Raw genomic sequence first — 18,553 nt, 5'->3', positions numbered from 1 at the left:
TCAGAAACATGGATGACTTATGCCACGCATACCAAAAGATTAAACAGCTTTTATACCAGATGCTTGTGTAAAATTCTTCGAATAAGATGGCAAGACAAGGTAACAAATGTGGAAGTGTTAAATCGTGCTGATATGTCATTCATGGGAACATTGATTAGTAAGAAAAGACTCAGGTGGCTTGGACATGTCAAGTGAATGCCAGATTACAGGCTCCTGAAGAGTGTGTTGTACTCAGAAGCTCACGAAGGATCTAGAAAGAGGCAGAGCACTGCGTAGATTTTGGGATGCTTGTAAAGATGACTTACGTATCCTTTGGAATCTCTCTGAATGATTGGGAAAGGAGTGCAGAATGCCGCTCTGGTTGGCGGAGACTGCTTGTAGATGGAGTGAAGTGTTGCAAGGCAGACTGGATCAAGATTTGTGATGACCGGCATCTGAGGAGGAAAGAATCTGCTGCTTGGATTCAGAGCACTGCTAATGTGTGAGTGTGCCCTACCTGTGGACAGGACTGTTACTCGTGCATCGAACTCAGCAGCTATCAAAGAACTCATCGGCACATACACCATGTTCTGTAAAGAGTGATAGTGCCATTTATTACATGTACTGTGCCAATTCTGTGAACAACAAATCAAGGTTTTATTGTCCAAAGTTGCCAATATGGTACCTTTAACCAACAATAAATACTATACAGCAAAACAAAAAGGAAGACAGATACCATATACTCTGAAGTATGAGATCAGAGACATAAACAATTCCAGAGACATATGTTAGAAAATATGTCTTAGGGTTTAGTTCCTAGGTACAGCGTATGTCAGATCCCTATAGTCATAAATGCCAAGTCTCTTATTTTTTTCCTTCATAAATCATAATTGTGAAGGGTGGGCAAGTAGATTTTGTGCTTGAGCTGGTAAATATTAGTGACAACCTGGAAAAGCTATGTTATAACCTGTGTGGATATTCTTATAATAAAAAATCCTTGTTATTTTGATTTTAGCTTTAAATGAGCTAACTTTAACTTCTTAGTGTGTTAAGCCAGAAATGGTTATTCTAAACATAATGCAAGGAAAATTTGAAAATTAAATCAATGATGTGATTTGCATTCCATTTCCCAAACATATTTATGTTTAAAATTAAATTTGAATTGAGCATACAACTTTGAAATAAAAGTACTGATTACAAACTATAAGAATGACTTATTAATTCTTCCGGAGTACAAACTACAAATAGTAATTGTTAATTTCAAAAGCTTCATATTCCTAATGTAAATTGAAAAATTCAAGATAATACACTGCAAACATACTGTGGGCTGTTTTGCACACACCCATCAGGGTATTCAGGGTGAATTTTTGTGTAGTCTCTTTTTGGAGGATCTTGAAAATCCTTATGGTTTGATGGAAAACTTGCGCCTGGAAGACACGTGCACAATTAGGACCCTCTAAATTAAGCCTGAGTGCATGACTTACAGTAGTGGGATGTGACTGCATCCGTTCGGTGTATGTGTCTGAAAAATGTGAAACCCGTTCTGAATTAGGTCAGGGAGTATACACAATGCCTGCCAGCTCTGCAGTGGGATGGCAGACAGTGGGAGGCAGCCCAGATTCCAGTCTCCAGCCAGTAGACATTCATCTACTGCCCAGCCTCATAATGCCACATAAGCCCATGCTGTATCCTCCTTGTTGAAAGACCAGACTCTTATAATGGAGAGGTAGTTTTGGGATGAGTTCTCCTCCCTCCATTCCTGAGAGGTGGAGGAATTCAAGTACAAGTGGCATCAGGATGAATTCCTCAGCATCAGGAATTCACTGTATTACTCACACTCAGTGAAGAATTCCAGCAGCAGCAGCTTTGTAAGTGTGGGAATAGGGATCGGGATGTAAACAATTTTAGAGTGCTTGGCTGAATTCCCAGGGCACAGCTGTAAGGCAGCTCATGGAGCTCAAACAGCACCTAAGCACAGGTTATGAGGATGTGTTCAGAGAAGAAAGCGAGGCAGTGAATGACAAGAAAATAAGACTGCTATTCCTCCATGATGGTGAGAGGTGGCAGGTAAGCAGCTACACCCGGGGAAGTAACCATTGTGCCAGGTGCTGAGATCTGTCCAGCAGTTCTCTCCATTTAAGCAGATATGTGGTCTTCACTCTAGAAAAAGCATCAGTGTCACAATGAAGTGCTTCATACAGCTTGACACAGAGCTTATGTTGCAATTAAACACTGTTGCTCTGTTCTACACTGCTTGTGTAGCAGTTTCCCCATCTCTGAAATGGGGGTTATACTTACCAGTTTCATAGGGGTGTTTCTATGCTGAATTATGGTTTAATGTCTATAAAGCACTCCGAGATCCTCATGAGAAAGGCGCTATATAAAACGTGTGCGTGTCTGTGTGTGTGTCCATATAACTCAAGTTTCAAAAGAACAAAGTGAGAAGCCATTATAACAGTTAACAAGCTTGAGTCCAGTACATTAATTTATATTTCTCAAACAAACACAGCACAAATAATATAAAATAAAAGGTATAAGAAAATTTTAAAAAAGAGTTTTAAACAAGCATTGAGCAATCTCTCTCAGAAACATGAGGGTGTATAGTAGCTTATTCAGGCAAGTATAACAGCATTCAAGGAAAAAGAACTTGATTCAGATTAGAGTTTTCTCAGTTTAGTTTTGTACCATGTGTTTTGGTTGACAAATCCTAAACTTTAACATATTAAGCTTGCTAGTCATGAAATGAAGGCAGGAAAAACAGAGGTGTGAATTTTATTTTAAAGGACATCGTTGGACAGAAAGGAAAATTGTTCTATTATTCTATAACCATTGCAACAGCTTTCCCAAATAATTTATCTTCAGCTATCTGTAGCAGACAAGATTTGTATTCAAAAAGCTCAAGTCTCATTATTAGTTAGTTCCTGATCCTTCAACAAACTTTGGCAGACAGATCATTGTGCCTGTGAGGAACCTTGCTGAACTTTTCCTGCACAATAAGCTGATGGATCGGAGCCTTACTCTATGCACTAAGCAAAACCTTGTTAACTCTCACTTAAGGGAAAAATAACAGTTAGATATAATTGTTGGAGTATGACTCTAAATTTGTTAATCAATTCTGGTGTGAAACTTGGAAACTGGAATTCTATTTTTAGGCTTTCCTGGAAATTATTAAAGTATTTTAGTATAATTTTAGAAGTATAACATAGTTTAAAACAGAATACTTGATTCTGACCTTAGAAATATGGTAATACATACTCACTTATGTAAGTCCCCAGCTATACTATGAAAAACAATCAAAAGGGACAATAGTAACCATTGAATAGCTAACTTTTAAAAACAATGTTTTTAATGTCTATTGAAAACACAACCTTGTTATAAAGTCTTGAACAATCTTTACATGTTATCTTGAAGTTCAATTATCTTATGATCTTTTTTAAGTTACCTTGACAATGTAGGTTCAATCAGAGAGCCAGCCCTCATTTTCAACTGGTCAAGTTCAGATCTCAGTTTGTCAATTTCTTCTGACAATCTTTCCTGAAAAAAGGAGAAATGTTTTTGAGAGGAGATGTACTGACTATAAAACTGTAAAAAAATTAGTTACTGACTTCTAAAATAGGAAGTAAATTCAGGCATAGTCTCCTTTTGATGAACCCATGTAAATGCCATTACTGTTAATAATGTATGTGCATTGAGAGAAGGCTGCTTACTACTCCTTACTATTTCCTCATAAGCTGGAAGGGACTTTGTGAAGGGCTCATGTCTGAAAATTACATTTTTTTCATGCAAATTGTGTTAGAAAGAAGAAGAAACTAAAAAACAAGTAGTTTAGGGCTGAAAAGGCAAAGTAAACACCATTTACCATGGGTGATGACATGAAAGAAGCACTAATAGCAAAATTAGGCTGATAAGAAAAAATGCTGAGGAATGAACTTCCCCAAAAAAATGTGGAATGGTGGCAGATGATGCTGCCATTGCTAGAAATGACTATTACCAACTAAGTAAGTAATGAATAACTTGAAAACCAGGTAAGACCATGATTCAGGAAAGTACTCAAACCCATCTTAAGTCCATCTCTCTTTAGCCCTTAAGTACTTAACTTTAAGCACGTAGTTAAGTCCCACTGACTTATGGCTCCAATTCAGCGAGTACATACCTAAGTACCTGCCTAGCTTTACGCTTCTTTAAAGATAGGCAGATGTTTAAGTGCCTTGCTGAATGGGGGTCTTAAGGCTCAATCTTGTGAGCTGATGAGACCTCCTAGGAGGTGCTCAGAAACCTCCGTTTCCAGCGATGCCAGCAGACATGAAGGATGCTAATCACCATTTTGCACCTCTCAAAACTGGGATATTAAGGGCCAATTTTTGAACACACCCTAGTTACAACAGTTGCTAGATAAAAGAGGTAGGTTTGTATAGTTTTGGTTTTTTTAACACAAAACAATTCAGCTTTCTTCTGTCATAATAATGGATTTCTAAAAATAATCAAAACAAAGCAAGGAATTGGAAAATTAATAAAAATTGTAAATATAAAAAAACAAAAACAAAAACAAAGCAAGGAAATATAATTAACACTGTCATTTTCAATGTTTCAAAATGTTTCCTGAAAGGAGAAGGAAAGGGACTTCTGCTACGAGACATCCAATAACTCTTTTAGTAGTATTTTTTAAATTGAAGAGAAATATAGAAGTGATTTGGTGATGTAGATCACTTGCTAATTAATTCTTAATAACTGCATTTAATTAATGCCATGTCTATTAGACTAAATTTACTTGACCACTGTAAATGTATTAGCATTTCTTTTGCCAAAATTAAATAAATCATTCAAGGAATTTTATTTTGTAGTTTAGAAAGTAAGAAATAAAAATGTGATCATTTGTGAAGGGAACACTTCTATGGTAAATGCACTGAGCTTTGCTGTGGGGCTTACCCACTGAACTAAGAATCTCTCTTTTTTCCTCTTTTCTTCCCTATTCCTCCCACATTCCCTCAGAATAAATACATAAATAAATACATAATTTTTTTCAAATCTTCAAGCAGATTTGTAAAAAGTTAATTTCAGAATATATAACTGATTGTTCATATATATCAATAAGTAATATGAATATTCAGGCTAGAACCCAAACTGAAAAAGAATTACCCATATTCATCTCTAACATGACTTTATTAAGCCAATGCAGTTCAACTTGGGATAACATTGGCACAATTACAGCTTGCCTATACTGGCAAAAAAATGGGACCCATAAAATACACCATCAGTTCAGCTGCACCAGTGGTAGCAACACTAAGACCTTTCATGTGCCCCTGAGAGGACCTCTGACATTTTACTGTAATTTAACCCAGACTAAATTATAGTCCCAATTTCACCAAAATAGGTGCAATTTTACATTTGGGGTAATGGGAAGGAGAAGTTTGATTTATTTGAAAATCCAAGAAGTGATTCCTATACAGCTGCCACATTCCTAGCCCAAAATTAAGTGACAACCGCTATTTTACATATTTTTGTAGTAGTGTATTACATATAGAGGTAATAATATCATTATTATTTACATTATGCTAGTACCTAGTGGCCCCATTTTGCAAGGAGCTGTACACATACGTAATAAACAGTTCTTTCTCCAAAGAGCTCACAGTCTGGACAGTACAAATAGTGGCTGAAAGCAAGGTTTATTATCTCAATTTTACACATCGGGAACTGAAGCACAGAAACATTAAGTACTTGCCCAAGGTCACACAGCAAATCTGTAGCAGTCAGGAATTGAATCACAATCTCTTGAGCTCTAGTTCAGTGCCTTAACCACAACACCTCCCTTCCTCTCTACAAAATTACTTTATGGATGAGTAAAATAACAACAGATTTAAACAGATATTTTCTCTTGCCATTTTCCTCACTTCATGTTTGTTTTGAGTGTCATATGGTAATAGTTACTTTCCCCTTAGGAACAAGTGCAGCTGTATTTTTTTCCATTCTACACTATGTATTTTAATTTAATTGGACACACTGCAAAAATGCTTTATGTATAAATCTAAAGATGGATGTATTTTTGTGTTCTACTGCCTTTAAGGCAAGTATATCTTTAAAATAAAACTAAAAACTTGTGTTTGGAATAAACATTTATAATTAATTTGACTGATTCACTAAATCAATGTTTTGTGGTTAAATTGCCCTGAACTCAAAAAGGCACCTTTCAGCTATGGTTAGTATAATTTCACTGCACCTGTTAGAGTAAATGCATCAAATGAAATAATTATATTCTTAACTAAAGACGTATAACCATTTACATGAAAATCTCTGTTAAACCTGTCTTTTTAAGAACTACAATTTGTATGGTGAAATCCTGACCTCACTGAAGTCAATTCACTTCAGTGGGGCCAGGATTTCAACCATAAACTATATTTCTAGGAGCATTTTTATATAGCATCAATTTCTAGCTTAAGCAACTGGGTGGGTAAAGAACCATCTACTCCAGGATCCTTGGGAGTGTTTTACTGCTATTTGATCAATTTCCAGATGCCAGTTTGAGAAGTTAAGTACACTACAAACATATTTTCTCATATTCAAATAATATCGAATGATTTTTCTAAAGTAAAACAATGAGATTACAGATAAAATAGGAGAGTTATATAGTACCTTGTCATGTAAAGATTCTTCCAGGTTCTTCCTGAAACTTTCAGATTCCTGAATTAGAACGTTCTAGGAGAGAAAAAGACATTTGAAATGTAAATAAAACAGGAGGAAACATCCAGTACCAGAAGCTGCCATCTGATCAAGTTAACTAAATTAAGTGAACTGATCTACCTTGTTCTCCACAGAATTTTCAATATGAATCTGTTAATACTTTTGGAATGTGTAGAGGTCAGATCAAGAACCCTACAAACAATCCATATATTTTCTTTCAAGGACAGAAGACACTTTTCTAATATCTTAATCTGAGATTTTACACTTTCTTTTCCCCACAGGTTCTCTCTGTGATGGGCATATTCTCTACTTTCTACAGTATTCTGCCTCAGGAGCAGCAAAAATCTGCAGGTGTACATGTCGCCTTGGAGAAATTTGGCTGGAGGTGTATTTGAATGAGGATTTCCAAGGAATAGATCATTTTCTTCAACTATTTAAGGAGACTTTAGTGAGTTTTCTCTTACACAAAGGAATCTGATGTTTAGAGTGAAATTCCTCATGGTGTCGAGGGCCAGAGCAACTTTGCACAATGTAAACCCCATTGTCATGTTATGGGATGGAAGCGATGGGGACCCAGAAACCAGCATATCAATGATGCAGGGGGAACTTGGGACTTCAGAAAGAGTCCCTGAGCCAGTGGCTTTGTGTGAGTGAAATACATTTCAGTCTTTGTCTATGTATGAAGAAGAGTGGAATTGGGATGGCTAAAGTGGAATTACTCAAATTCAGAGGGCCAAACATGGATTTGCTCCCCAATAATCCCAGGAAACATCTCAAGGATGCATTCAGAGCCAAGCAATAGATAAGACAGGAGCAAATGGAGAATGTTTCTGAATGTTTGTGTCACAAATCCTCAAGCTGAGTCTACAATATCATCACATTAATCATCTTCCAGCCTTCCCTCCTCAAGCAAGTGTTAAACACACCTATTTTTTATTTCTCTTTAAGATAAGGAAGGGATTAGTGGAATCCACTGAAGAACAACTGGTTAGGGACTATTTAGAAAAGCTGGACCTGCACAAGTCCATAGGGCCGGATGCGTTGCATCCGAGAGTGCTAAAGGAGTTGGCGGCTGTGATTGCAGAGCCATTGGCCATTATCTTTGAAAACTCATGGCGATCGGGGGAAGTCCCGGACGACTGGAAAAAGGCTAATGTAGTGCCCATCTTTAAAAAAGGGAAGAAGGAGGATCCTGGGAACTACAGGCCAGTCAGCCTCACCTCAGTCCCCGGAAAAATCATGGAGCAGGTCCTCAAGGAATCAATCCTGAAGCACTTACACGAGAGGAAAGTGATCAGGAACAGTCAGCATGGATCCAAGGGAAGGTCATGCCTGACTAATCTAATCGCCTTCTATGGTGAGATTACTGGTTCTGTGGATGAAGGGAAAGCAGTGGATGTATTGTTTCTTGACTTTAGCAAAGCTTTTGACACGGTCTCCCACAGTATTCTTGTCAGCAAGTTAAAGAAGTATGGGCTGGATGAATGCACTATAAGGTGGGTAGAAAGTTGGCTAGATTGTCGGGCTCAACGGGTAGTGATCAATGGCTCCATGTCTAGATGGCAGCCGGTATCAAGTGGAGTTTGTTCAATATCTTCATAAATGATCTGGAGGATGGTGTGGATTGCACCCTCAGCAAATTTGCAGATGACACCAAACTAGGAGGAGTAGTAGGTACGGTGGCAGGTAGGAAGAGGGACCTAGACAAATTGGAGGATTGGGCCAAAAGAAATCTGATGAGGTTCAACAAGGACAAGTGCAGAGTATTGCACTTAGGATGGAAGAATCCAATGCACCGCTACAGACTAGGGACCGAATGGCTAGGCAGCAGTTCTGCGGAAAAGGACCTAGGGGTGACAGTGGACGAGAAGCTGGATATGAGTTAACAGTGTGCCCTTGTTGCCAAGAAGGCCAATGGCATTTGGGGATTTATAAGTAGCGGCATTGCCAGCAGATCGAGGGACGTGATTGTTCCCCTCGATTCGCCATTGGTGAGGCCTCATCTGGAATACTGTGTCCAGTTTTGGGCCCCACACTACAAGAAGGATGTGGAAAAACTGGAGAGAGTCCAGCGAAGAGCAACAAAAATGATTAAGGGTCTGGAACACATGACTTATGAGGAGAGGCTGAGGGAACTGGGATTGTTTAGTCTTCAGAAGAGAAGAATGAGGGGGGATTTGATAGCTGCTTTCAACGACCTGAGAGGTGGTTCCAAAGAGGATGGTTCTAGACTGGTAGAAGATGACAGGACAAGGAGTAATGGTCTCAAGTTGCAGTGGGGGAGGTTTAGGTTGGATATTAGGAAAAACTTTTTCACTAGGAGGGTGGTGAAACACTGGAATGCGTTACCTAGGGAGGTGGTAGAATCTCCTTCCTTAGAAGTTTTTAAGGTCAGGCTTGATAAAGCCCTGGCTGGGATGATTTAATTGGGGATTGGTCCTGCTTTGAGCAGGGGGTTGGACTAGATGACCTCCTGAGGTCCCTTCCAACCCTGATATTCTATGATTCTATGAACTGCCATAATTGATTCTTTCTCTGGTCACTGATTTACCTATACATCTCACTCCTACCCTGAACAAAACATTTATCTGGGAATAAATGAGCATATATCTGTTATGTAAACTTTTAACTGCACAGAAGAGGCAGGATGCAATTCAGGAATGAGAACAGATCTAGGGCTTGGGAACTCCTGAATTTTAACCCGGGTTCTGCCACTGCCTCATGTTGTGGCTGTGGGCAAGCTTGGGTGAGCCCTCCACCTCTAGTTCCCCATCAGTAAAAATTGAGATAATATCCACCTCACAATGGCATTTGGAGGGTTCTTTCACAAAAGTATGTACCTTGATTTGAACATGTAAAAGCTGTATAAGTTATATATTATCCACAGTATTATAGAAACTCTACCACGGTACAAATATCTAATATTTTGCTTGATGCTAAATATTTGATTAGATTTGTAGCTATTAGGTTCACATTTGCCTGTGCATCATAGAATCAGCATCACATTTATATCCAGATAAAATATATACCAGTAGTAACCTTATTCAGTTTAAGTTTATACTGCCCTTTACACTTTACCTTTTCCTCAAGTGCTGCCATTCTCTCTTTTAAGTGTAGTTGCAGGCGCTCGTTGGATTCTGTCAAAAGTCTGTCTACAGTATCTGATAATCTTTTGTTGTGCTCCTCATTCATTTTCTCTCTTTGTCTTGCCTTCAGTATAGAACAAAGGAAACACAATAATAAGTTTCCAGGTTAATTAATGCCCTATTAAAATGCGCAGATTTTATGGTGATTGAAGACATGTTCATTAAAATATCCAGCAACAGAAGAAATTATACTTTAAGTTCATCTATTGATCAATACACATTAACTCCTGATCAAGGTTTATTAGAAACTTCTGTATCAGCAGACTGTTTATAGCCAACTAAAACGAAATTTAAATCAGTTGACTAAGTTGATGAAAAAATACAGCACAGATTCTGCTCTCAGACTCACAAAAGCATTATTCTTCAATTAATGAAGTTGTAGGCATGTAACTGAGGGCAGAATTTGGCCCTATATTTCAAATGCTAAGCACAGAAAATAAAGTGTCTGCAATACACATACTCTTTGCAGTTCCTGATTCTTTTCTTCAAGTTGAGCTTCCAAGTGTCTCATACGTTCTTCAATGTTACCATGTCTTTCTTCGGCCTGTAAAAAAAATACGAAGACTCGGTCTGAAATTTAAATTGCTTTGCAAATCTTTATGTCAGCAAAGTTTAAACAAAATATAAAGCAAGCTACTACTAACTGCAAACTTAGTTTTCAAAAAATAAACTTTATTTAAACAGGCAGCTGAACAGCATTGCTTGAAATGTGTCAGCTACAAAGGCCTGTTACATCCAAGCATCAGCAAAATATTGGAGTTATTTATGAGCAATGAAATCAGCCAAATGTAACATGCAGACTGTGCATGGTTTGAACACAAACCTGCCATCGTAAAATTGTAAGCTCCTGAAGCACTAAACTGCACGATGGTTGATTATCAATAAAATAATAATAATAAAAAAAAATGAAAACAAATCAGATGGATTCTATTTAGCAATAGAAAGTAAAGTCCAGTAGGACTACCTTCCTACGTATGGAGATCATTTCTTGTAGCTTAGCTTCCATAACATATTGATAATCATCAGATGAGGTAGAAGAGGTTGGATCAGACTAACAAGTTAAGGAAAAGGAGAGGGACAAAATTGAAAAATCAGAACTAAAGACACTGACACTGAAAAGAACACAGCACAGAATGCTTAAACAAAAAGTGTGACTGAAAATTTAATACTTTGAATTTTATGTGGAATAAACTACACTGATAGTTGGTGGATGTGATGCAGTTGATGTGGATCAACTAAAAATAATGGAATGCTAAAAAAGCTATCAACCTAGATATGGAAGTTCAAGGTTAGTGATGGCTGGCTGATGAAAGGTTACTACAGAGTGAAATCAAAGCAACTCTGGCTAATACGGTCTAATGTAGTAGTTGGAATTATGGTGAACTAAACACCAGAATATGATGTTGAGAGGCCAATGTCAGAAAGTTCTTTAAAATTCTTGCTACCACTTTATAGGAATGAAAACAATGCACATATGTTGTAGAATATACTAAATTAATGGATTAGTCATTTACAGTAACTGTGCAATATTATGCCAGATTCCATCATTACTACAAAACACGAAGAATTAACCATATAAAATAAGGCTCAAGTTTTAGGATTCTATTTTAGAATAGATCAAGTAACCCCTTTTTATTCTAGTAAAACAATATAGTTCCCAAACTTTTCAAAGGTGATCCCTTTGCAAGATCAAGGTCATAGTTAAGAGAAGAACCTATAAATAAAAATGCATTAATTTGATAAAAAGTAATTTAAAACAGGATAGGTACTGAAGATGAAATACGGTAGTCCATCCAAAGATTCAACGCTTTTCTGAAAGAACAGCTGAATAAGTCATTTGTTCTAAAATATGGGTCTCCATGTTCCCTCTTACCAAGGAAGTCTACGGTATCATTGTAAAACTGAATGTTATGTTGAATATGTTGCTATGGAAACAAGAGACATGCATAAGGAGCACAGATAGCATGGTGCTACCAATGCCTGGTCTTTGTGAGCTCCTAATTGCCAAATGCTCTGAGTAGCCATTCTCTCAAGAGGTGAACTCTGGATCACCAGATGAGCAAACTCTCAACACATCTAACATTATTAATAAAGTAATACTTGGTTAGTGAAATTGTCATCTACAAATGATTTAGCAAAATAACAGTTAAGTATACCTATCAAAGTAATTACCATTAGTACACCATAATTTAAAATCACTTCAATGGTATTATCAGAACTAAAGAGTCATTGACACAAAATTAGACTGATGTTCAGTTTTATAAATATAAATTGCAACTGTCAGTATGGATTCATTCCTATTATAAACAGTATGAATATACACATACACTGATATATGAAGTTTTATACCTAACCACTGGGTTTTTTGAATACAATGTTATTTAGTTAACATCATTTTCAACTGCAAAGTATTTATGAAGTTTATTCACTTGTAAAATGTAAAGCCTAAATGTAAATGTCCTGGATAATTCTTTGATTAATTTAGCCTCTTTTTCTGATTGTGGATTATCTGCAAACAGATTGTGATTTCTTTGGATTAGTCATTATTTGAAACTAGTAATAAATATTTTTATTTATTACTATATGGACAATCACAATCAGTTTGATATTGAGTATTCAGTACTCAATGTTATAAATTTGAGCTTTATAAGTTAGTTGTATTTCATCACGTAAGTCATATGATATAGTTTCTCTTCCGTTATTGGATGAATATGACTCAGTAATAGGACTTGAAAAAAGTTCTCAGAGCTCTGAATCACTGATTGAGGGGTAGCAGAAACACAGGATTAGGGAATTACAGATTATTTAAACCTTTTACTTTCAGGGTCACAGAGAACTTCCTGGAAGCATCATTCCTAGAAAATTAAACTACTGTGAGGTTTAATGGCTGAGTGCAAAGTTAAATTTAATTTTTCTAAATACTTTCACATAAATAATTGTATGCACATGCAAGATCCTTATATGTTTAGGCACATTACTTCTAGCTTTGAAGAGCACCTCACTCAAGACTTCTGATAAGTGGTTCTGCCTTGTATAGCACACTCTTGATAGAGAAGTCTGGGCAGCTGTTTCATTCAAATGTGCTGCTCACATCTATATTTTAAATTTTAGGAAGGATTTTCATACAAAATCATACAATGGATCATTCTTTAACTGCACAATTGGTCTGAGGCACTAATAAAACAAACAGGGTAGAATATAAAAGTATTTATTATTATAGGAAAAACTCTATTAATATTTCTGACCAAAATGCACACAGCCTCTTTATAAGTATCTGATTATCCAGTCCCTATGATGACTATCATGCATGTTAGAATCCACACCTCTGATTCAGCAAGGTACTTAAGCATAGGTGTAAGCAGACATATTCATTTCAGTGAGATTACTCATATGCTTAAAGTTATATACTTGCTTAAATAACCTGAGCTCCAGTCATCAAGGTATTTAATATGATATTTTCTGTTATAAAAGGCAATGAGCCTGATTTTCATTTACGCCATAGCCTCTTTACACTGCTCTAGTAGTCTAAAATGAACATAATTTAATGTAAATGAGAATAAAGACCAATGTCATAGTTCCAAATATATATGTATATATTTTAATGTTCAGGCATATTGGTTCTCTTTCAACTTCTTTTTGGCTCTTTCTGTTCCTCAAATTTTGCTCCTTTAATTATATTCTATTTGGGACATTGGAAACTAACTTCTGTTGCGGGTCTGGTTAAAGCAGAGGCAGAATTAATAAATTCGAGATGAGGATGTGTACTGTGTACATTGTTTATTTGCAGACCTATAATTCAACTAAGGAGACTTAAAGCTCTAGTGATATTGCAATAAATGTCTCCAGTCCAACTGAGATTTAAACATGCTTTAAAAGTGCAACTTTTAAGATTTAAAAGTGCATCGGAAAACATACTAGCAACCAAAGGGATTACGCTAATTTTTTGGCTGCTATTTTGTATTGACTTTGCTCAAATACGACATCAAATAATCAAATGCCAAATCATAATCAAATGCCAAACTTTTAAAGTTTTCTCAGGGTAGCAAGTAAAAAATGTTGATCACAATAATGTGGTTGAATTTTGAACACCACATGCATGTTCCATAGTTGATCATGGGTTAAGTCCTAACATAAACAGTGGCTAAATTTAAAAAGAATGTACTATGAATAGTGTTGAACAGCTCATGAAATTTCAGCACACTCCAGTGCAACCCTTGACACAGAAGTCTAGATATTTTGCATAAAAGACATAAGTAATTATTTTCTGTTATTCTCTTCAGGAGGCTCAGTAAAATACCTGGAGCGGTATTCAGCGACAATTATTGAAAATATGTATCCAGAATACTGGGGTATAAATAGATTTGTTAAGCAACTCAGTACTGGGTTTACAATGGTGCCAATGGCGCCAGGCTCACACTGGGAAGGGGCCTATTACAGACTCCCCCTAACCTATCCACACAGCCGGGTCTGGCTCCTTGCCTGGGGCAGTCCAGCACCCAGGCCTTGCTGCGTCATCAGCTCCCAGCCAGCAGGTTCTGCTCGCTTGTTGGGGGCTCGCCGGTGCCACCCAGAAGCTGGGCTCTGCCATGTGGGCTGGGCAGGGTTGCTGGCTGCGGGGCCAGTGAGTGCAGCCGGGTCTGGCAGGCTCTCAAGGGTTGCATCCCAGGGATCTGCCCTGCTCCCCAGCATGGCTCCAGCTCCGAGCGGTGTCTGCTGCCCACCACCTGCGGGGCCCTGCCTGTTCCCAGGGGCTGAGCTGCCTGGGACCGGTGCAGAGGTCGGGCTGGTCTCAGCCAGTTGGGGTGTGGGGAAGGGAGCAACACAGGGGTCTTGGCCAGATCCTGCCAGGCTTGTGGGTCCTCAGGGAGCCCACCCTGAGCAGACCCCACTCCTGCTCCAGCCTAACTGATTGCACTGCTCCCAAGGGGCCGGAGTGATCCCCACCCTGGGGCCAGCTCTGGCTGTGGTGCCGGCTCAGCCCAGCAGACACAATCACCTCCCAGTGGGGCCACCTAGTGTGGCCGGGGGCAGGGCATGGGGGAGTAGGTCTCTACGGGGTCGTGGGGGGGCACTCAGCCTTGAGGGGACAGGAGGCGCTCGGCAGTGTGGGAGGTTTGTGTGTTTTAGGTTGCTAGGCAGTGGAGGGGCCTATGGGGAGGTGCTGGGCAGTGGGGGAGGTCTGTGTGTGTTGGGATGCAGTGCAGTTGTGGTGGTGGGGCTGTGGGGGGGTGGCAGAGAGGGACATGTGTGTGTGGGGGGGTCTTTTCAACCATTCTCATTCTCCAAATTCCTCTTCCATTCACTCAGCCAGTGACTCTCTCCACTCTGCTTTCTCTCTCAGGTCTGCCTTTTTCATCTATTTCTCCCACCACAAGGTCTCTACCAACAACTCCCAATCCTAGCCTTATCCCCAACTTTTATATTCTCTGCTAAGTGCCTCTGCTGAAAGTCCCATGACCACACAGACATCCAAATTCCTTCTCTCTTTCAGTTCTGCCATTTTCTTCATCAAGCTGAACTACTACTCCACAAATATTGATCCCAACTGTCTTTTGCCATAAAACCACCTAAGCTCCCGCACCTCTCTCTCTTCACAGAGGATCTTGTCAAGCTCTTCAAAAATAAAGTTGATTAAATCTAACCTGATCTCCCCTTCTCCCTCCACCTCCTCTCCTGTCCCAAACAGTGATATTTCTCTTGTACTCTAAACCATCCCCCTGCCTCAGTGACCTCTCTCCTCCTGCCTCCCTTGTCCTCTCCTTCACTCTTTTCCTCAGCCTTTCACTCTCTTCAGGCTCTTTCTCTTCTTAATGCATACTAATTTCTCACATCCATTAAAAACTTTGTTCTCACCTGTCCCTGTAACTTTCACTTTATTTTTCTTCATCTCTCAACTCATTGAGTATGCTGTTTACAACTGCTGCCTCAATACAATACATTACCGCCTGATGTGGCTGGGTGGAGGAACGGGGATGATGACTATCCCAGACTGGATTAAGATTGGGATCCCCAGACCACTCCCTGAAAATACCAGAGAGGGAAACATATCTGACAGACTACTCCCTTGAAGATGTTGAATTCCAGTCAGCCTGCATCACCTCCAAAAAATAAATATCACATATAGGGAAGAAGGGATCATGTTGGAGGGGAGGATCATGGAGTCTTCTATAAAGGTTTGTGCAGATATTCAAGAGACTAAAGTTTTGTCTTCACAGCAGATTTAACTTGGGGTCTATCATAGATTTTTCCCATAGGGCAGATCCTGAGACAGTTGTTAACACATGTGGCTACCCTGAGATAACTGCAGTGAAAAAAGGAAATCACAACAACTGAGATATGATGGTCCTCCAATCCATCCCAGAAGGCCCCTGGGCCAGGAGCGGATTTACCGTGAAACAAACAATGCAGTGGCCCCCAAAATGCAGGACAAATCTCATCTGACAACCTGCCCCTGAGTCCCGGCTGGTGGCACAGCAGGGCTCAGACAGGCAAGTTGCCTGCATTTCATGGCCGGTGGCCCCATGCCACTGCTGGAAGCAGCCAGCTGCTGGCACGTCTCCGCACACCCTGGGCAGCACATGGAGACCTGCTGCCCCTTTCCCCGCAAGAGGCTCACAGAGACGTGCCAGCAGCAGGGCTAAGGCAGCTCCCTGTCCGCTCTGCCTCCCTCCCTGCGTGCCGCTCCTGGAAGCAGCAAACATGTCCCTGCGGCTCCTGGGTGTGTGTGTGTCTCTGCGGGCTGGCCCTGCCCCGAGCGCCGACTCTGCAGCTCCTATTGGCCAGGAACTGTAATGTAGTGCCCATCTTTAAAAAAGGGAAGAAGGAGAATCCTGGGAACTACAGGCCAGTCAGCCTCACCTCAGTCCCTGGAAAAATCATGGAGCAGGTCCTCAAGGAATCCATTCTGAAGCACTTAGAGGAGAGGAAAGTGATCAGGAACAGTCAGCATGGATTCACCAAGGGCAAGTCATGCCTGACTAATCTAATTGCCTTTTATGATGAGAAAACTGGCTCTGTGGATGAAGGGAAAGCAGTGGACGTGTTGTTCCTTGACTTTAGCAAAGCTTTTGACACTGTCTCCCACAGTATTCTTGCCAGCAAGTTAAAGAAGTATGGGCTGGATGAATGGACTATAAGGTGGATAGAAAGCTGGCTAGATTGTCGGGCTCAATGGGTAGTGATCAATGGCTCCATGTCTAGTTGGCAGCCGGTATCAAGTGGAGTACCCCAAGGGTCGGTCCTGGGGCCGGTTTTGTTCAATATCTTCATAAATGATCTGGAGGATGGTATGGATTGCACCCTCAGCAAGTTTGCAGATGACACTAAACTGGGAGGACAGGTAAATACGCTGGAGGGTAGGGATAGGATACAGAGGGACCTAGACAAATTGGAGGATTGGGCCAAAATAAATCTGATGAAGTTCAACAAGGACAAGTGCAGAGTCCTGCACTTAGGACGGAAGAATCCAATGCACCGCTACAGATTAGGGACCGAATGGCTGGGCAGCAGTTCTGCAGAAAAGGACCTAGGGGTTACAGTGGACGAGAAGCTGGAAATGAGTTAACAGTGTGCCCTTGTTGCCAAGAAGGCCAATGGCATTTTGGGATTTATAAGTAGCGGCATTGCCAGCAGATCGAGGACGTGATCGTTCCCCTCGATTCGCCATTGGTGAGGCCTCATCTGGAGTACTGTGTCCAGTTTTGGGCCCCACACTACAAGAAGGATGTGGAAAAATTGGAAAGAGTCCAGCAGAGGGCAACAAAAATGATTAGGGGACTGGAACACATGACTTATGAGGAGAGGCTGAGGGAACTGGGGATGTATAGTCTACGGAAGAGAAGAATGAGGGGGGATTTGATAGCTGCTTTCAACTACCTGAAAGGGGGTTCCAAAGAGAATGGCTCTAGACTGTTCTCAGTGGTAGCAGATGACAGAACAAGGAGTAATGGTCTCAAGTTGCAGTGGGGGAGATTTAGGTTGGATATTAGGAAAATCTTTTTCACTAGGAGGGTGGTGAAACACTGGAATGTGTTACCTAGGGAGGTGGTGGAATCTCCTTCCTTAGAAGTTTTTAAGGTCAGGCTTGACAAAGCCCTGGCTGGGATGATTTAATTGGGGATCGGTCCTGCTTTGAGCAGGGGGTTGGACTAGATGACCTCCTGAGGTCCCTTCCAACCCTGATATTCTATGATTCTATGATTCACCAACCAAACACCCAGGAAAGAATTCTCTGTAGTAACTCAGATCCCACCCTGTCTAACATCCCATCACAGGCCATTGGCCATATTTACCACTAATAGTCAAGGATCAATTAATTGCCAAAATTAGGCTATCCCACATACCATCCCCTCCATAAACTTATCGAGCTTAGTCTTGAAGCCAGATAAGTCTTTTGCCCCCACTGCTCCCCTTGGAAGGCTGTTCCAGAACTTCACTCCTCTGATGGTTAGAAATCTTTGCCTAATTTCAAGTCTAAACTTCCTGCTAGCCAGTTTATATCCATTTGTTCTTGTGTCCACATTGGTACTGAGCTTAAATAATTCCTCTCCCTCCCTGGTATTTATCCCTCTGATATATTTATAGAGAGCAATGATATCTCTTCCTATTACTTATAATATAGGAGGAGGATGAAGGAAAAAAAGAATGAAAAATGTGGGGGTGGGAGAGATAAGAGAGAATGTTCTTTTTCTTGGCTGGGTCCTTACGGGGGAGGAAGGAGGGCAAAAATGAAGCTCTGCACAGGGATCCACTAA

At 40.0% G+C, this 18,553-nt stretch overlaps 1 protein-coding gene across 7 annotated transcripts in view; it reads right to left on the bottom strand.

Annotated features, from left to right (window-relative positions):
- The window catches only part of PPFIA2 (PPFI scaffold protein A2), a 614,806-nt gene that overhangs the window by 106,031 nt on the left and 490,222 nt on the right, over nt 1-18,553 (bottom strand). For all 7 annotated transcript variants that reach the window (XM_048835681.2, XM_048835683.2, XM_048835680.2 and 4 more), the window contains 4 exons: nt 10,261-10,344; nt 9,733-9,864; nt 6,607-6,669; nt 3,422-3,513 (listed from right to left, as the gene is read on the bottom strand). In XM_048835681.2, the coding sequence (XP_048691638.1) occupies nt 3,422-3,513; nt 6,607-6,669; nt 9,733-9,864; nt 10,261-10,344 (371 nt within the window). The remainder of the gene's footprint in view (nt 1-3,421; nt 3,514-6,606; nt 6,670-9,732; nt 9,865-10,260; nt 10,345-18,553) is intronic.

This window comes from Caretta caretta, chromosome 1 (assembly GCF_965140235.1).
Source record: "Caretta caretta isolate rCarCar2 chromosome 1, rCarCar1.hap1, whole genome shotgun sequence".
NCBI classification, from domain to species: Eukaryota; Metazoa; Chordata; order Testudines; family Cheloniidae; genus Caretta; species Caretta caretta.
This window is presented reverse-complemented; position numbering and strand designations above follow the sequence as displayed.